The following is an 18918-nucleotide window of genomic DNA, read 5'->3' as shown; positions in this document are numbered from 1 at the left end:
AATAGTTTTAATACAAGTTTACTGGAGTTTATTCTGTTATGTTGGTTTGAAATAATTTGCTTCAAAGGCAATTATTGCTGATTATTGCAAACTTAGAGCGGGTACAGCGCAGTCGATAGGAGGTCCCCCTGTGGCTGCACTATTGGTCGGTGGTTCCAGACCGCTGTAGTGCCAACCAAGCCTTCCATCCCTCCGAAGTCGATAACGCACTTGTCTGAAAGGATAAAAACACTGGCTTGACACATTGACTCGCCCCCGCAAGTCATTGTAGGGCTGCACGCGCGTTCATAAACCTCGAACGAAGTCTACATTAAAGTCGAACGCGTAGGCGCTTTCCGATAGGGGTTGATCAACGCCATGCACTTTATCCACTTTATTGCGGTATTCAACAGTTCCAGAGAAATTCGCTCAAGAAATCACATTACTTATCGCTTTAAAAGTCTGCTGAAGATTTTTTAAGTCTACGGTTATAAGTTGCACTTAGGTTTTTTTTTCATAAAGATGATTTCATAGTTTCGTAGTTCCAAATTATGTATTACCTACCTTTTGAACAGTGCTGACTTAAATGGATGCGCTTGTCGAACTGTACGTACTTACAGTACTCATAGTCCAGTGTTTTAGCATGAAAACCGTTCACCTTTCACACGTGAAAACATCGACTCAAAAAGGCGGAAACGTTGGATGCACACTTCTGAAGCATTCTAATTCGGCGACACCATGTCTATAGTCCGGTCGAAACGACACAAATCAGGAGTGTAGTTGCGGTGCATTTGCGTACGCGCTCGAAATGGCGCGGTGGAGGCGAGTGGAGTTGGAACTGCAAACGAGGTCGCAAACTGCAGCTATGAGTGGTCCCAACAAAGTTTCACTCACGCTCCTAACCGCTACGGTCCACCGAAGCGCCTCAAGAGAAGCCATGTGCGCATTTGCGTACGTGCTTCGTTTTGACCCTACTATAATAGAGTGGAAACATAATGAATAATAATAACATTAATGTTACTCTCAACTTTCTTCCACTTGATTTTTGTGTCCATTCATTCAGCAAACCCTGTAATTGATCCGAATCATCATACATCAGACCGTATCAGGAGGCTGACGACGCTGGCATCTCTCTTGGAAAATATAAGGCTTGGGGAATGGATTACGAATATGAACGTGGCCCCGCTCAATTCCTCTTAATATTCTTGAAAATCGACGTGGGAAACCGTGCTTGTTCCTACAGGGGAAGGGGGAGGGCCGTGAAAACGCCCCACCGTTGTGCAAGCACCGCATCAACGAGCGAGCGGTCAAGCATCAACGAGGCCCTTTTGCCAGCCCTTTTAAGTAAGACGAACGAATTAGCTCCTGAGGGGACCGAAGCTTGTGCAATCTAACAAATCTTAATAGGAACAAACAGTTATGGGAAATTGAGCGGGACCACTTTCATGTTCGTTGTCCACTCCCCGAACTCTTATATTTCCTAACAGAAACCCCAACGCCATCAGTTTCGTGATAGTTACCTGTATTTTCCATTGAAATGTCTGTCCAGCCATCTCGACAACCGAACCGTGTAAGTGATCGCTCACCATATTCGAGCGGTGCGGAGTGATTAAACGTCGAGATTCTCAAGAAACGTTGCCTGAAAATTTGCAACTGCGGTGGTACTAGCGAGGTCCCTTTCTCAGTCATAGTCTTAGATCTTGAGCAACTTAATTTGGTCTTTAGGGTCACCATATTCTAACGGGTCTTGCAAAATGCTTTAATGACCTTTTAATGGTGGTTACCACTTGTTTCTTGCATGACTTGGTAACAACAACAGGATCGCAACAGTAACCATAGCACAAGTTGAGATGTGAGATGACGCCGGATTTCCTTTTTCAATAACTAGAAGGATATAGTGTGGTTATGTGAAGGATAGGATAATGAAGGATAAAGGGTGAAGGGCGGGTGTAGCCGAGTCGGTAACAGGTTCCGCTGTCTGCACTATCGATAAGAGGTTCGAATCCGCCCCAGTGCTCACCAAGCATTTCAGCCATCCGGGGTCGATAAATTGGTACCAGACTTGTCTGGGAAGATAAAAACACTGGGTTCACCCGTCGGCTGGTCCCCGCAAGTCATTGTATAGGCCAGTTACATTCATTCGTAAACCTCAAACGATTCTGAATTGAAGGTGACGTGGGGGCGCATTCCAAACGGATTGATTAACGCCAGACAGCTTATCCTTTTATCCTTTAAGTCACTAGAAAAATTTGTTCGGTAATGTATGGGTAGAAAAATGAAGAAAATCAAAAATCAAGAAAATCTGAAATTAAGAAAAAAAATTTTCCTGCGTCTAAGTCACAGAGTTTCCTATCGGACCACTGTTTTCTGCAATCCATTAAGAACAGTGAAATAGTTAAGACAACTAAATTCCATTCGCATCGTGCCGATGCTGCTGAAGAAGGCAAATCTCAGGTGTTTTTACGATGATACTATACTGAAAGAACACTGCTTATGGAGTCTGTGGGTGGATCTGCTCTGCAGATTTCGATCGCGTCATCAAGCCCAGGTACAAAACAAGGCCCGTTGCTTTGCGTGTAGCTGGCAAGGATCTGTAGTCGAAGCATAAAAGACGACTTGAAATATGAGTTTGAACTTCTCAGTTACGGAAGCAGTCATTCGCAGAGCCTAGCCAGCCACACTTGTCTTTATGGTAGTTTTTTTTATTCCATTTTTCATTTTCGGAGTCAGTATTACTTTTAAAAATGGAAATGTGAAAAGTGGACTGGGAACGACTCACGACACCAACATTGATTTCTGTTTCTGCGCGTTTTTTTTTTCTCGTCGCCTTGTTCGTTTTCAGTATCGAACGTTACGAGTGTTTTGTTATTCCACATATAAAGTGCAGTTCGGGATTTTTTTCTCACAAGTTTTTCTCGCCTTAGCTGAGCCACAATGATGCTTGTGGCAGACGAATTTGATAGATTTTCTCTCTCTTTTACTTTTTGTTTCTCTACGTAATTTTCTTTTGATCTGAGAGGACACTGATTATTTTCCATGTCTCTCCTAGAAAAATTTAAATATATGAGGATCGTACTCAGTTCACTACCCTGGGAAATACCATATGAAATTCACGGGAGAGAAATTCCAGTGAATCGTGTTTGTCCGTCAAAACGGCTCGTCATTCGGTCCTGTACGTGATCTCCAGTTTCCGTGCGCTTACGCTGCGATCTGGATTTGTGCTCTGTTGCCGATCCGATGCTGTCCTCGTCAGTGCTGTGGACTGACTGTGCCGGTGTGGCTGGAACGCTGTTATGCTGGCTGCTGACTGGCCTCGTGTGAGTGTACTACAAGTGCAAATTTCGATCGCACTGCGCCTCGGCCCCGTTGCACTACGCTCTCGATGAATCCCAGGCCACTTGCTATGGATCTATTCTTCAAATGTACTTCCTGTAAGTGGCCAAAAAAATCTTCAGCGTGGTGTTTTTCAAATTTTTAAGGTAGATGTTTTCTTGTGTGTTATTTATTCAACTGAACATTGGGCTCAACGTTATTTTGAGTATAAGAAAGTTAGAAACTTCCCCTTGATGAGGACTTTTTAAGAGAAAATTTATCTTGGTTATACCATGATCTTAAAGTGATTGAACTCCGCCGTGAAGAGCTTCTAGAGGTGTTCGAGAGTTCGGGAATTTTCAAAGGTCTCAGTTTTTCGACCATGTTTTCATAGTTTTGCACATATGTTGGTGGTTTTCTCACTACACCTACACGTTTTGTTTCCGACGTTTCTTGCATAATCTCACTGCTTTTTCCGTGTGACCGGATCGTTTATGTCCGAAGGATAATCTAACGAATGGCCTTTCCACTTCATCGACGTTGACATTTCCTTTCAGCGCTGGAGCAGCTACATAGACATTGCATTGCACTTCTATGAATTTATTACTAGTGTCCTTGAGTAATCAGTTTGTCTAGTTCTGCTTTGTCACAATGGAAACTGTAGATTAGCCATTCGTTGTTTTCATCGTTTAATCTCCACCTCGTTACCTTGATTTCTTGATTTCTCGATTCCTTACCTGCAGCTCCTAGAAAAAAGAACTTTTTCATTTGGTGTTATATTCAGGTGTCTTTTATGTAAATGCTGAGTTGACCTTCTTGCTGAGGATCTTTTTTGCATCAGAGCACAATCTCAACGATAATCTGCCACTCACATCCAGCGAGAATTGTTCTCGCAGGTCTGAAAGGAGTTCAGTGAGCGGAGTGCAGACGAATAAAAAACCGGAGTTTACAGTAAGAAGGTGTAAAATTAGAAAGTTAGCCGTCATCCCCATTTTACAGTGAGAATCCATAAATATTGAATTGGGAAATAGCCTTAAAAGTGCTACACCGCTTCCAAAATGTTACCACAGGTGTTGCGGGAAACTTCATGCGTTCTTTCATGGGAATTATGGTGATGTACTTTCCTTGATTGGATAATGAGACAAACAATTCCAGAATCATGGAACCAGAAAATATTCCTTAGTTGTGTAATTATGTGACAAATTTATGACAACTTATCACCTGTGCTTATCACCTGTGTTACTGCATAGGAACATGTAGTTTGTAGTTTGTGAGTGTAGTTAGAAAATTCCACTTCACTGAAATGTATTTTACCTCAGAACTCCTGAAAAAAGTGAAAGGATACCTCATTGACAAGAAATCTCCGAAAAATGAGTTGTGGACCACGTGTGAAACGTTCCTGCAGCATCGCTAAACGGTGTCACCGTTGCTTCGGGAAAAACCTACGCTGCTACTCACTCGATTTGCTTGTTTACGGTAACGTGTCAGCTGCATGTTAGAAAAATCTGAGAACTCCTGAGTTTTACTGTAATGTACTTGTTTTCCTACTGGCATTGCACTCACATAGCGATCTATGTCAAATTTATGAATTATCCAGAACGAGTTACTGTTTAGGACCGGTTCCAGCTGAACTGCGTATAATGACTAACCTTAGATCAGCGGATGGAAAGCTCGGAAAGATCGGGAACTAGCGATTTGTTCGGATTTTTCAAGAAAAGGAAATAAAAAGGAAAATTTGAATTTCGTTAGTACTAACGTCTATTTTTTTGACACAAAGTTCCGACAGTCTTTCCTTATTGATGAAGCAGGCTGATCAAATGACTAATAAAAGATACAGTGTCACAGGTTAATCATATCAATTAATCAGTCAATAAGCTTGGGATGCGACAAACAATTTATCCTTTATTCTTTATATTTTGTACTTCATTTGATCGATTTGCATTATTAATAAGCGAGGATTGTCGGTAACATGTGTGAAAAAAAAAAACGAAAAAAGCGTTATTGTCAACGAAATTCAAGGTTTTTTTCGTATTTTTTGGCACATGCTTCCAACATTTCTTTCTTATTAATAAAGCAGGTTGATCAATTGGAGGATGCAGAAGTAAATAATAGAAAAAAAAAACCAAGCGTTAAGCTACCACTGTGATTCTTTCTCTCGATTTATCAGACCTGCTTATCGCTGCTGCCCAATGTAACATTTCTCGCAGCGCCTGCTGCCCGTTACTCACTGCAAACAGTTTTGCACTGAATGGTCCTCATCGAAAAAAAAGAGGCGTCGATTTTATATTATTTATAGCATGTGCAACGATGAAGCGGCGATTCCTTTTTTTTTTTCGCAGCGTCGACGATTGACATTGACGCCTATCATTTGACGTCATACATTCGACGGAAAGCTTCCTTTTTTCCACGTAATTCAGTAAATGACCATCTAATTTCTTGCTGGGAGCGCTACGCCGGGGCTAATTATGACTGTGCCTTGTTTTCCGCTTAGTACAATGAGTCACTACGGGAGTACTGTATCCGTAGACTAGTGACAGTCATTCGAAGGATCGAGCTAATCGTACGGAATCGTATGTACGGATTCTTAGGTATTAAGTGCTACCTTCTTATATGTTCAGTGTTTTTTTTTGAATATATTCATTTCTCATACTATTCGTATTACAACGGGACGATGTAGCTCAGTCGATAAGAGATTCCGCTGTGGCTGCACAATCGATCATTGGTTCGAAGCTGCCCCATTGCCAATCAGACCTTTCATTCCTGCAATCTCTGCGAATTGGTACCGGACTTATCTGAGAGGATAAAAACACTGACTTGGCACATCGGCTAGCCCAACCTCCCCCCACAAATCATTCTAAGGCTGCGCGCACACTCATGTTCCTCAAACGAAGTCTGAGTTGAAGTCGAAGCGCATCCCGTAGAGATTGATCAATGCCTTGCACTTTTTGTGCACTTTATATATACGATGTAGTAATTATATATTCCGAATAAATTAATAAATAACTCATTATATATTCCGAATAAATAATTGCAATATTTCGAATGCAAATTAAATTTTGCACAAAATATTAGGGGAAAATTAATAATTTATTAATTGCTATCACAAAATATAAGCTAATTTCCTAATATAATCTCACAAACAATAGAATTTCTTGTGATTGCGCAAATCAAAAAATGAGGTTGAAAACATGAAAACGAATATAGCCCTGAAATTCCGCAAATTGGCATGTTTGAAGCGTTTTTAACAGTTGGATATTTGAATAATTCGGTTAGTTCACTTCACTCTTTGTCCTTTTGTGTGATTTACGGTCAAATGTGCGTTTTTGTATGGTTTCCATGACGCTTTCACAACGAACACAATAGATCTTAGTTGTTCGAGTATGTTTTATTCAGAAAATAATCGTAATTAACTCAAATTATTTTAAGTAGTACAGTTTACGTAGTACACACGCTCTAGTACGTAGTATCTGAGGATTTCATAGTAGGATATGCATTTTACGGCAGCATTTTTTTCTTGCGCAGCTTCTGTCAGCAGTGTTGTCTCAAAGAATTTTGATGGTAATGTTTTATTGGACTGCTCGAGACTCATAGGTGCGATAAGAAGCAGTCGAACCCTCCTCAGACGAAGGTCGCCTGCCTCATGAGGTTCGGCTCAAGGTGGTGCTGATGAGGATCCCTTCGCCAACCCTCCAAAAGTGAAAGGGCTCGGAGCATCGGCTTCGACTATTGCATCTATGGTCCAGCTCTGAAACGATGCGAATAAAACATTAAAAGTAAAGTCCTTGCGCAGCGTTATTGTATTTTTTATTTGTATTACCAATTACATTATTTGGTTTTGAGTAGGGTCTAAAAAATCCTCTAGAAATTTGGTTTTTAAAAAGGTATGGTGGTGCTCGAAAAGGGTGTGACGGATATTTTCTCTTTCTCTCTCAAAAAAAAAAAAACGAGCGAAAATTCATGTTTGGCAGAAGAACTAAATTAACATTGACAATAGTGCAGCTCAGAGGTAACCGTACTTTCTCTCTCTTTTTTTGCGTAGGTCAGTGACACTTTTCTACTTGTATTTTTTTTATGATTTCTGATTTTTAAGATTTTTTAGTCCTAAATGGGTTTATTATCTTCGAATATAATACAAATATAGCTCATGAAAGTCGATGCGCTTGTCCCACGCACTAGACACACGTAAAAAATGGCGTTGTCGTCAGCGGGCTAAATAAGGAAGGGATCAAATTTATATCAATCATTGTTTTTTCCTTTGTTTGTTTTTTTTTTGTTTTTTTAATAGCATAAATACATTAGTTGATCATATTGCGAATCATTATGGTAAGATTTCACTACGCCTATCAATATGACCTGATTGAGTTAAAAAAGAACATTAAAAAAAAGAAGTCTGTCTGAGCCTGTGAGACGAAGATCGATATTTCTAGCGATTTAGGCGCAGTAACTGTTCATGCTTGTTATCTGATGCTTCAGATGTCCGTAATGGCTCGTATGTACGCAGTTAGGATCACATGGATACTTTCCCATGTGGCTGGATGTGTACGAGAGTACGAGATTACAGAACAGTTAGCACGTGTAAGCGTTGTGCGCGTGCGCGTCAATAGGGCAGCGGAGAAGAAAAACTCCTCCACTGAATAACAAGGTGACTCAGGGGTTCAGAATAACTCTGGCTGGGGAACCTTAGGTTGACTTCGGAGCTCGCACGGATTCTATCCTAAATGTTTTCGGAACAGAACGGAAAGCTGCTATCTGCATCTGTGGGTGTTGTCCCGCGTATTGTTAGGGATATCCACCTCGCCACGTAGATGTGAGCGGTTTTGGCTCTTGTTCCATTGTTTGTAAAACTTTGTGTATAAGTCATAGCAGGATCTCTACGAGTTTCAACGCGAGTTCCACGTCTGGATAATCAGATTTCAAGGTTGGCTCGTATGAAAAAAGTCTCCTCCTGGCGTTGCTGCACTCTTATTATCTCATCCCTCATCAGAAAATGATCAACAATAAATTTAAATCGAACATATTAAATGCAATGTATTACGAAATCAACGTAGTGTGGAAAGCTCATTGAAAATACAGGGTTCGGGCATAAATTAAAGGCATCACCCCACGAATCTGAGGTGGTGCAGATTTCAGGTGGAATATTCGTTTACGAGATGGGAGACTACGGAGAGGGAGATGATTCCGTCCATTTCTTGCTAATTGCCGTAAAAAACGGCCCGGAAGATGCGGCGCCGCGCAAGACTGGTGCGCTCCAATCGAACCCGATACAAAATGGTCGCCAAAACGAAGAAGCCGATCTTCCGGGCCGTTTTTACGGCAATTAGGAAGAAATGGACGGAATCACCCCCCTCTCCGTAGTCTCCCATCCTGTATACGAATACTCCACCTGAAATCTGCACCACCTCAGATTCGTGGGGTGATGCCTTTAAACGAATATGAGGGTGGCCGCCTTTCCACTAACTGTCGTGAAAACGGCGTAGGAAACTTCTAACTTGTTCCTACGAATTAAGCTAGAACGTGCCAGCCTTGTGCCCGCGCCGCATCCATGTACAAGCGGTCCAAAACCAACTAGGCTCTCCTCAGCACCCTGTTCAAGTAAAACCAATGAATAGGCTGCTGAGGGGATCGGAGCGTGTACAAAGGTGCGCGTACCAGCGTACCTCTTAGGAACAAAACGCCGTTCCCACGACGTTTTTCACGACAATTAAGGGGAATTGAGCGGAGCAACGCTCATATTCGTTATGTACACCCCTAACTCTATGTTTCCTGTCGGGTTTCTACACTACTTCTGTTTTATGATACGTTACCTGTAAACTAAGCACGTTAGACAAAGAACGGAAAGCATCCAACGGTTCATTCTACCTAACATCTTTCCGCAAGGTGATAAGTTAACTCGTGAGTGACTTCTTTTCTCTGCAAGGACCCCTACCTCTTTGTTACGTTCGTGCGCGACGGAAATCTCCGGTATAATTATTTTCGTACTTTGCAAAGAACTATTATTTCACATAAGTTCTAATTTCACCTCATATTTCTGGGAGATGAAGGACTACAACTTATCTCTACTTTATTCAATTTACACGCGACACTAACGTCATTCTGCTACTGTAAATTATAAATTAAATGTGTGCTTAAAAGTAGAGTCGATTTGCGATTCGCGGAAAACTCCTTGAGTCAGTGCAGAAATTATTAGAAGTTTTTGTGAGTAAAAGCTAAAATGGGGTAAAAATGCGGAAATTGTTTGAAAAATGGGAAAAAAAATAAAAGGTGTATAAATAAAGTTCCACGCAATTGCTTTTCAAAATTTGATCTTACTGAATGATTCATCATTTGAGGATAGAAGGGGTGTTTCCAGAGTCCTTAATGCACTTTCTTAGTTTTCTTGGATTTACAGAAAAAATCCTTAATAGTGCAAGTAAAGTGCTTAGATTAGGTTCCTACGCAGAAGCGATCAATTGCTTTTGTTCCCATGAATCGGCCGATTGACAACCAACACTAAACATCAACGATCGTATGCACTTTGCTTTCGCTGCACCGCACAGGATCGCATTATGGACCCTATTTGCCAATTCATCCAGTAGGAAGCGCTCATCTTGGATTTCAACATCTCCGTCTCCGGCATATGAAAAACAGTGCCCATTTCCTAAGCATTTGTCGATTAGCTTTCATCCGGGATGCTCCGTCGTCCCCTCCCAGCTCCCGAGTCTAATGGTGCTGGTTTTGTGTTTGATACGTGTGTGCTGTGCCACCGAACTACAACGTTCTTTAATTAATCATTTCCATGGCGGGCGATAAGGAAGCTGCGAAAGTGCAGATCGATAATAACGCAGGGATTCGCTAGGTTTATGGATTCAAATGAATCCCCGGCATCCTTTTGCAACGGCTAATCACCCACTTCTAGAGGGTGGGGAAGCTTATGAGCATACCGTTAGGCTTCATGTGCTTTAATCGACTGTAATACGACTGTAATTTTTTAGACGTAGTGCAGTCGTTTTGTCGTCATACAATTTATTGTTGTTTTCGAAACAAAGAGCGCTTGAAGATGTTTCGCCCAACGTTTAAAGAAAGCAGAAAAGACCTCACCAAAACACTGCCGAAAACAAGGAAAAAAAAAGGAAGAAAAAAAAAAGGAGAGCGGATAGTGGAAAAACATGTTTTTGCATTTGTTGTTCTGCTTCTAATGTTACTAAGGAATCTGCGTGCTTCAACGATTACGAGTTTATTTCCTAAGGCCATACACATATTTGAACTTGTTGTTGTTGTGTTATTGCACGTATTTTTTTTACTATTTGCTATTGTTTACAGGTAGAATATTTCTCTACTTCTTTTTCCCGTGATTCGTAACGTATTTTTCTGTCTTATTGTAATGCGAGGTATGACTCTGCATCTGTAATTTTTGAGTCTTTTTCTTTTTATTTTTATTTTTTCATTCTTCTTTCTTTTGACACTTTAGTTCCCTTTCCGCAATTTCTCGTGTTAACATCAAGACAGAAATGTGTATTACGTATCAGTTATAGAAATCGTATCAATAATATTAATGGAGTACTACCTTTACTATTTTTATTTTATTTGTCTTTTTATTACTGTATATTTGTTATTAGATATGGCCTGTACAATTTAGTTCATAGTAGACATTGGCTCGCAATCCCCGTATATTTTGGGCTTGTGCTAAGTAGATATGTAGGTTGACTTCAAGATGAGGCACCTATAAAAGTCCCACTGCTGTAAATCTTAATTAAATGGCTACACCTGTTGCCTGAATTTAAAACTGTGGAATTTCGCAAAGGTTTTGTACTGTAAACACATACATATAGTATAGAATCGTATATCGTTTGTGAATCGTATAGAATCATATAGATAGTTTTGCTGATTGCATTCAAAAATGTCTCAAAAAAAGAGGGTGAGAAAAGAGGTTCCCTCTCGATACACTCCGATTGCTGGTCTCCTTCCTCAATAGAGGTATTTACGTTTAGGATCGCTGAAAATCCGGTGGAGATTTTATCTACTAATCTTTATTTTCTTGGAAAAGGGAAAAGAAAATTCGTAACAATAGTAGCAAAAAACTTTTAAAAAGGCGTTTTTAAAAGTTAGCGGCACCCTTCTGTCTGCGGAATTTTTCGGAAATTTTCAATGTTAGGTTCCCTGTTAGGTGGGGGAAGAAACTTTCAACATGTATTTTACAAACATCACAGCAAAAATGCAAAATCCTCTTTACAAGTCCAGAAATCAGATGGATGCACCAGAGTGATTGGAATTTAGCAGACGAAGCAAGTCTTAGTACATCTGTACTTTTGATGGAATCCTGTTTACACGTTTTGATGTCTTTACTCGCGTGTTTGTAAGGAGTAGCCTCGTTGGGTAAACTGATCAGTCCGTGGCCATCTAGAATTCATCATTTAATTAATTATTTAGCTTTCGTTTAGTTTTAGAATTTGAAGCAAAATTTTCGTCTTTTCGTTAACACATTTGCAAACAACGTCTTAGATCGAAAAAAAAAACGAGAATTTTTGCGATCACGCGGCATCCAATAAAAGTCAGAACTGTGACGCTTTTCTTCACAGTATGTCTACTATTTACGGATTCATTGTCTTCAATAAAGACGGACTCGTTCACGTGTTTTCCCATTCGTACTATTATTGTGTGCGACCCGTTCACGTGCATGATTTGTTAACGAGCAAAGCGTGAAAGTGACCGAAGATAGATCCAGTACTTGAGATTTCTGACGAAAAGGGAAATCAGTAAATACCCTATGGAAGTGGGCAGAGGAACGGTCTCTAGGAAGAGAGAGGAACTGTAGGCAATGCTTTTTTTCTCGCAAAAATGACTATTGTTGGCAAATGGACAACTCTGGTGCTGAGGAAAAAGAATGTTTTGTTTTGGAACACCTCATCAATGGGCTTCTAATGATATGTCATCGCACATTCATTTTTTTTAAATCTTCACTTTTGGCTTTTTTTTTTGTTATTTTTGCATTCTGGACTGCAATTCATGACGTAGTATGTTGAAGATAGCAGATTTTAGCATAGTACGTCTCTTAATGTTCACTTCTTCTGTCCCAACTAGCTGAGATCAACTAACGCGGTTAGGGTCCCATGAATTGCGCAACTGATGCGCAAAATACAATAACGCACGTTGTTATGTCTGCATGACATAAAATGAACCTATAAGTCTTGTTTAATACGTTGTTTAGCAAGAAACTTAGCATGAATACAAATAAAGATCCAAGGTATGAAAAACCACAGAAAAGAAAATAGAAGAAGTCAAATTTGTTTTTTTCCGTTCCATCAAAAAATAGTTGTACAGCTTCGCACAGAAAAAAAAATTCTTTTGCGATATTTTCTCTGTGAATTTTCATGTACAGTCTGTCTAATTTTGGATGATTAGACCGAAAAAGCGAGCAACTGTGCCAGTTTTAAGGTTGGTGGACGAGTTTACAGCACTGGACTACCCTGTGTGTACGTTTTAATCACGTGCTATCACGTGAATGGGACGTGCTACTGTACTGTTCGTTGATCTGAGATGTATGGATTTCTCGAGGAAACTGAGGGGCTTCTGTACGATATCACCTTTACGTTCGCGTCTAGGTCAGATTGATATCTATTGAACTCTACAATCATGAAATTAGCAGTTTATCGCAAGCAATCCGTCCGAAGGCAACACATTACATAATTCTCGATCTTTGGATCTCAGGTGGAGTAGAGAGATGAGGGTTTACTCCACGAGGATGAGAGGGATCATGCTCAATTTCCACCACAAATCCAGAAAAACAGCCCTACCTTGTGTGTTTTTGTCTCCTCAACGGTGCAACTTATTTCCGTTGAAACGTCAGAAAGTTGTGAACTTCATTGTCGTGCGATGTCCGTTGTTCAAACGTTGCGTTGTCCGTGTCCAATCTCCCGTAATAAGCTGTTGCGTCGTTGAGGAGTGGAGGTCACATGTTTAGCTACCATACTTGCTGCCTTTCTCTGGATTGCTAGGAGCAATCGGGCGTGACCACGCTCATATTCGTGAACTAAACCCGTACCTCCATCTATTCGTGGGGAGATCCCAGCATCGGAAATTTTTGAGAGACGCGCTGTCCTTAGACAGCAGTCGAGTGCGATCGCTGTCGGTCGGTCGGTGGCCGCGTGCGTTGAACCTTCGAAAGTCACCTTCTCATACGCAGACAACATGCAACCACGGCGGCTGCGCGCCGTTTACAGTCTGCGCTGTATCTCGTTCACTGCGTTCTATCAGTCCAACACCATCATAACACGGTTGCATCTGTCTCTATCGGCGCCTGCATTGCTCCGTTTTCTTATCTCTTTAGTCTTGCGGCAAATACATTCGCGGTTTGTTTCAGCTGTTGTCATCGGTGAATTTTCCGTTTCACGGCGCTCTTTGAGTGATTCCACGGAGCCGGCACAGTTTGGTCTCTCGAAATACCGAACCCACGTCGAACTGGTTTCCGATGAGTTGCTATTGATTAACACCAGCGCGATTTTCAATGATAAACCCTGGAAACGCAGGTGCATTCACAACTAATGCAGGTAGAACGAGCCTTTGCGCATAATCTGATTGCAAATCGTATCCTAGTTTTCGTTATTTTTCCAATTATGGTACAGATTGTTTACTTGAGACCGTGTCCTTAATTGCGTGTTTACCTTACTCGTGTAATTTTATCTTATTAGTCCTGACCTTCTCACTTCTTCGTATTTTTGATGAGGACCTCGAAAGAACTCGCAATTAGTGTCTCCTTACTGTGACCACTCGATTTCGCTGCAGCGTTCAATTCATGCCTGACATGTCTCCTCTCTTTTTCTTCCTTGTTCTTACCTTTTCGTTTTTTTCTTTTTGCAATAATTTCCGCCGTAGTCTTTGAATTTGAGAGGAATGTTCTTCTTCCACTGAGCCCGTCAGTTCAAGCGGAGCTCTATTTTACCTGGCTTATATTTTACTGCCTTTTTTGACTCTGCTTTGTTCACATTGCGAGCAACTCGATTTGGAACTCTTTCAAACGCTTCACATTTCGATTCCGCCGAATTTATTCTAATTTATACTAATTCGGAACGATTCGATCGAATGATCGATTTTATTTTAAGTTTAATTTTGGGAGAAGCACGTGGGGTTGAGCGAAGAAAGATGGAGCTAAAAAATATTTGTGCGAAAATTTTAAGTGGAAAAATTATCAAAGTGCGATGTGGCTAATAATTTAAAATAATAAAATTAATAATAAAAATCTTTCACACATTTTTATGGGGTAGGAAGGGAAATTGAATCGTCATGTTATAATTGTTATACTCATTCAGTGATTCGGACCACTTATTTTGAACGAAAATGCTTTTTCGGCTTTTTGCGATTTGACAGGTTGCTGTGTAATTTTGTTCTCAGGTGTTTTAAAATCGTAGTTGTTTTTGAAGTTCGCACAAGAAATGATATGTAACATTTTCCCTACGTATCTTCAGGGTTTCACACACACTTTTGATATTTAGGGTTGGTTTCCCCATTCTTCGTGCTCTTATTAATAGGATTCTATGATTACTCATTAGTGATGCGATAATCTCGTTTTTCCTTTATTGTTTTGCCTGGGCGTTAGGTGACAAGCTAGTCACAGTGAATTTGGAACGGTTCGTATTTTATTTGAGGCGGGTGTAGTGCAATTGGTTAGAGGTCGGTCGTTGTAGCCACACGGTCGATGGTTCGAAACTGGTGCCAGATTTGTCAAAGAAAATAATAGCGACTTGACCATCGGGTAGCCCCCGCAAGTCACTGTATAGGCTAGGCACGGGTTTCTAGACCTCAGCGGATTGATACGCCAGGGACTTTGTCTTTTATCATATTTTATTTAAAGGTAACGAAACTGACATAGTTGAAAATCCTGTGACAAAATATAAAGTTCGGAGCGTAGATTACGAGCATTTGCGTGACGTCGCTCCCTTCCTTCCTGGTTGTCCTGAAGAACGGCATAGGAAAGACGTTTGTTTCTACCAAGCACGTTAGAATGCGCAACCTTTGTGCGCGCTCCACTCCCCTTAGCAGCCTATTCATTGGTTTCACTTAAATAGGCTGTTGAGGAGAGTCCATTGATTTTCGACCGCTCGCTCGTGGACGCGTGGCGGTCTAATGGGTTCCATAAGAACAAAAGCCGTTTTCCTCGCCATTTCAGTGTCTATCGTGCTAAAAACCTTTAAACTACCTTCAAACTACCTTTAAACCTACCTTCAAAGTGTCGTTGGGCGGCAAGGGCAGTTTAAGGGACCCGCAACACCGCTTCCTCCAAAAATATATCGAAAAACTCCATGCATTTTCTTGTAAATCTGTCCCTACTCATGCGTTAGATTTTTTTATTTCTAAAGTTTCGATGGGTATTGTTCTCTGCATTTTTTTTTCTGTTCCGATCTAAGTCCTCAACTTCGTGTCAAATTTTGTTCGTTAATTTCTCGTAAGATATGCCTTCTTTGTGCAAGATTCTTTTTTTGTTGTGGACTGTTTTTTTCAAACTCAACAAGGAACACTTCTTCAAAACGCATCTTTTTTTAGTCTTTACCTTCTATTTTCCGGCTCCGGGGATCACCCCTATCGTTTGACTTACCAACAATCGCTTTACGAATAAAAATACAAACCTATTTATCTGCGGTAGATTAGAAACAATAAAAAGTAGGAAAAGATGAAATTAACTCATTTAATTGAGCTATTTTCTGCAGACGTCATTCGCACTGAGCTTGCGCCGTTCTCATTTCTCATTTTCTTTCACTCATTTTCACCGCGTTTTTCGATTTGGATTGATACGCGTTGACCCCAAGTTTTTAAAACCAAAGTATTTTTATTCTATTACTTCTTACTAGCGTTACACTACTCTGGACAATCGAAAAACTCGGGACTTTTCTTCTGTAAATTCAATACACGAATTTCACTTTATTCCAAGTGCTTGATCAATTCGATTCCTTCAGTTCGAGCGCATTCATCGATTTATTTGATATTTGGCATGGTTCACTACACCTTGGCAGCCTACAGTGGACGATAAAGTTCAACTAAAGCTAAATATTGTCTGAGTAGTACCACGTGGTGTGTAAAGTTTTGTTCCAGACGGTACTGCGAGCACTTTTTTGTCCTTCTCGTTTAGCTTTGAATTTCTTAAGAGAATGGAAATTTCGAACCAACATATGATGTGGGGTATCAAAATGCTCTAAATAACCTCCTGATTACGGATGTAATAAGCATTTTATCCAATTTCGAGAAATAAGCGGAAATCCTCTGAACACCCCTTCCTTCCATTCAGATGTATCCGCGAGATATGCCAATGGCAGGATAGCGGAGGTGTGAAAGTAATTAACGGGACTTGAGGAAACTTTGCCCGTTTTCAGGCCACACATTTGTCAAAAGTAAATTCTCGAGGTATATTTGAAATCAGCAGCTCATTTACTTTCGAATGGTACTTTCAAAATTTAATTTTGACCACTTCCAAGAATTCCGACGGTTTGCGACGGATTAATCCGTCGGCGACGGATTTTGGGACACAAGTTAGTAGCGGTGTTGTACTTAGAAGCAATCTGGTGTAGGACATGTTTCAGGTGGGTTATGCCTATATGGGGTCGTAGATTGTGGAGAAGAGGGTGATTCCGTTCACCTCTTCTTAATCGTCGTAAAAACGGCCCGGAGCATAAGGCTTCGAGCGTTCCGGGGCGCTGTTGTCCACAATTCTATTTCTATTGGAGCGCGTCAGCCTCATGCACGCGTCGCATCTTCCGGGCCGTATTTTACGGTGATTCGGGAGAGTTGAACGGAATCGCCAACTTCCCCACAATCTACGACTACCCCGTATAGACATAACGCACCTGAAACCCGTACCACCCCAGATTCATGGGGTGTTGCCTTTAAATTCTCTTACGCAGTAGTTCATGATGTTTTCATAATTCTAATAATGGTAATTCCAGCTGCAATTCTGGCATCTTTAATTATTTCCTTATCACGTTGCTAAGTTAATTTTTAATTTGAGAGAAGAACTGAGAAGGAAAAAGCTCTAAAATATTTATGCCATTAAAGCAAATCGTAACCGGAATCTATGACTAGCGAGGTGGAGGTGGGACGTGCACTGTTGAGGTACTGGGAAGTCATAATAATTTACCTAGATGTAAAATTTTTGTTGTTTCTTTGAAATTACCCAGGAACTGATATTAAATTGACCTGATCCTGTACGACTTAATTAATTTTGGCTGTGATAAAAATGAAAGTGCAATTCTGAGTGCACTCTAAATTTGATTACTGAAGTTCTGGAAAGTTCATGTGAACCTTTCTTCGTTTTGCAAAGGAACTGTTCCGCCGTGTGTCACTTGAAGAATTTGTGGGTTTTTTTCTCGCTTAAAGAATATTTTTGTTTTTTCGTTTAAGTTCGCTTACTAAAATGAGCTACCCACAATTTTTTTTCGTTTTTCTTAAAGAATTTTCTTCATGAGCGATGTAAATATCCCATAGTCATTTGAATGTATTTAAACTTATGACGAAAAAAATTGCGTCATTGGTTTATACACATTAAAACCAATGTGGCGCAGTCGTATTGTCTGTGATCCTTGATTTGTGCGATGATTTCGAGATTTTGACAAGTTAAATCTCTTTTGGAAAAGAATTTTTCAAAGAAAAGGAAGGGAAAAAAGAGAAGAAGAACAGGAATTGGTGGAGGAATCCTTATCTATGGGAACGAATTTATTCCGCGGTGGCTAAAGAATTTCGATAGGATTTTCACGCGGTTTTATTGTCTGGTTAGCAACGTATGCGTTGAAAGAGGAGCAGCGTAAGCTTTGTTTGATCATCTGCTTATTGGATCACTAAACATGCTTTTGCCAGTACCGTCATTGTTGAATAGTGGAGCTGCTCGAATAATGTGGACTTTCCTCCTCCGCCGCCACTCCGCACTCCGTTTTTCACGTTTATTCCCATGTGCCTTGCTGTGACTTGCTCTCAGCATACTGCTACTGGGTTGAATCCATGAATCCGCGTTGAGGTCGTGTTGTGTTGACAAGGGAGCGCGGTTGTTCGCGACAGACTTTTCTTGTTGGCTTAGCAATCGTCTTTTGAAAGCGATAAAATGGCGCTCGGCGGAAGCCATTCCTGTTCTCGGCTGCTTCCGACCATTGCCGGACACCAAGCGTGCCTCTCACTACATTTCTGCCTTTTTTATAATTTCGCTTTTCTGGAGATCATTTCTTTTCGAAAAGAATTTGGGCACATCAGATTTTGCTGTTCAAAGTACTGTACAAGAAAACAGATATTCTTTTATTTTCTCTAATCTATATCAATATTTTTCCTCAAAGCAAAACTTTTCATCCGTAATCTTGGCTAAGAAAAAAAAACCGCTTCAGAATTTTAGTAAAATGCATTTATCGGAGTTCATTTTTACATGGTTTTCTGTTGTGTTTTGTTTGTTTCTCCACTTTTTCTCCTTGTTTGCACTTTGTATCTCGCTTGAAAAGGTGTACATAACTTCTGGAACAAATTTTCTTCTGATAGACTCCATTTTTTTTAAAAGCACGTTTCAATTTTTGTGATTCTAAGAATTTCTTGTATTTTCTGGCTCTGTAGACGTTATCAGGTTTGGTAGAGGGATTAAAACAGTAAAACAAACGGAAACACACGTTGCCTACGTATGTACTTCCTGGA

General features: G+C 40.5%; 1 protein-coding gene across 1 annotated transcript; it reads right to left on the bottom strand.

Annotated features, from left to right (window-relative positions):
- Positions 1–18067: 18067 nt before the first annotated feature.
- On the bottom strand, positions 18068–18367 carry RB195_005160 (uncharacterized protein; the record flags this gene model as incomplete). The annotated part of the gene is made up of 1 exon (XM_064177492.1): positions 18068–18367. The coding sequence occupies one exon, from the start codon at positions 18365–18367 to the stop codon at positions 18068–18070; it is 300 nt and encodes a 99-aa protein (XP_064034617.1).
- Positions 18368–18918: the final 551 nt, after the last annotated feature.

Source organism: Necator americanus, chromosome I (assembly GCF_031761385.1).
Source record: "Necator americanus strain Aroian chromosome I, whole genome shotgun sequence".
NCBI lineage: Eukaryota > Metazoa > Nematoda > Chromadorea > Rhabditida > Ancylostomatidae > Necator > Necator americanus.
The sequence above is the reverse complement of the archived record's forward strand: the minus strand, read 5'-3'. Positions and strand labels throughout refer to the sequence as shown.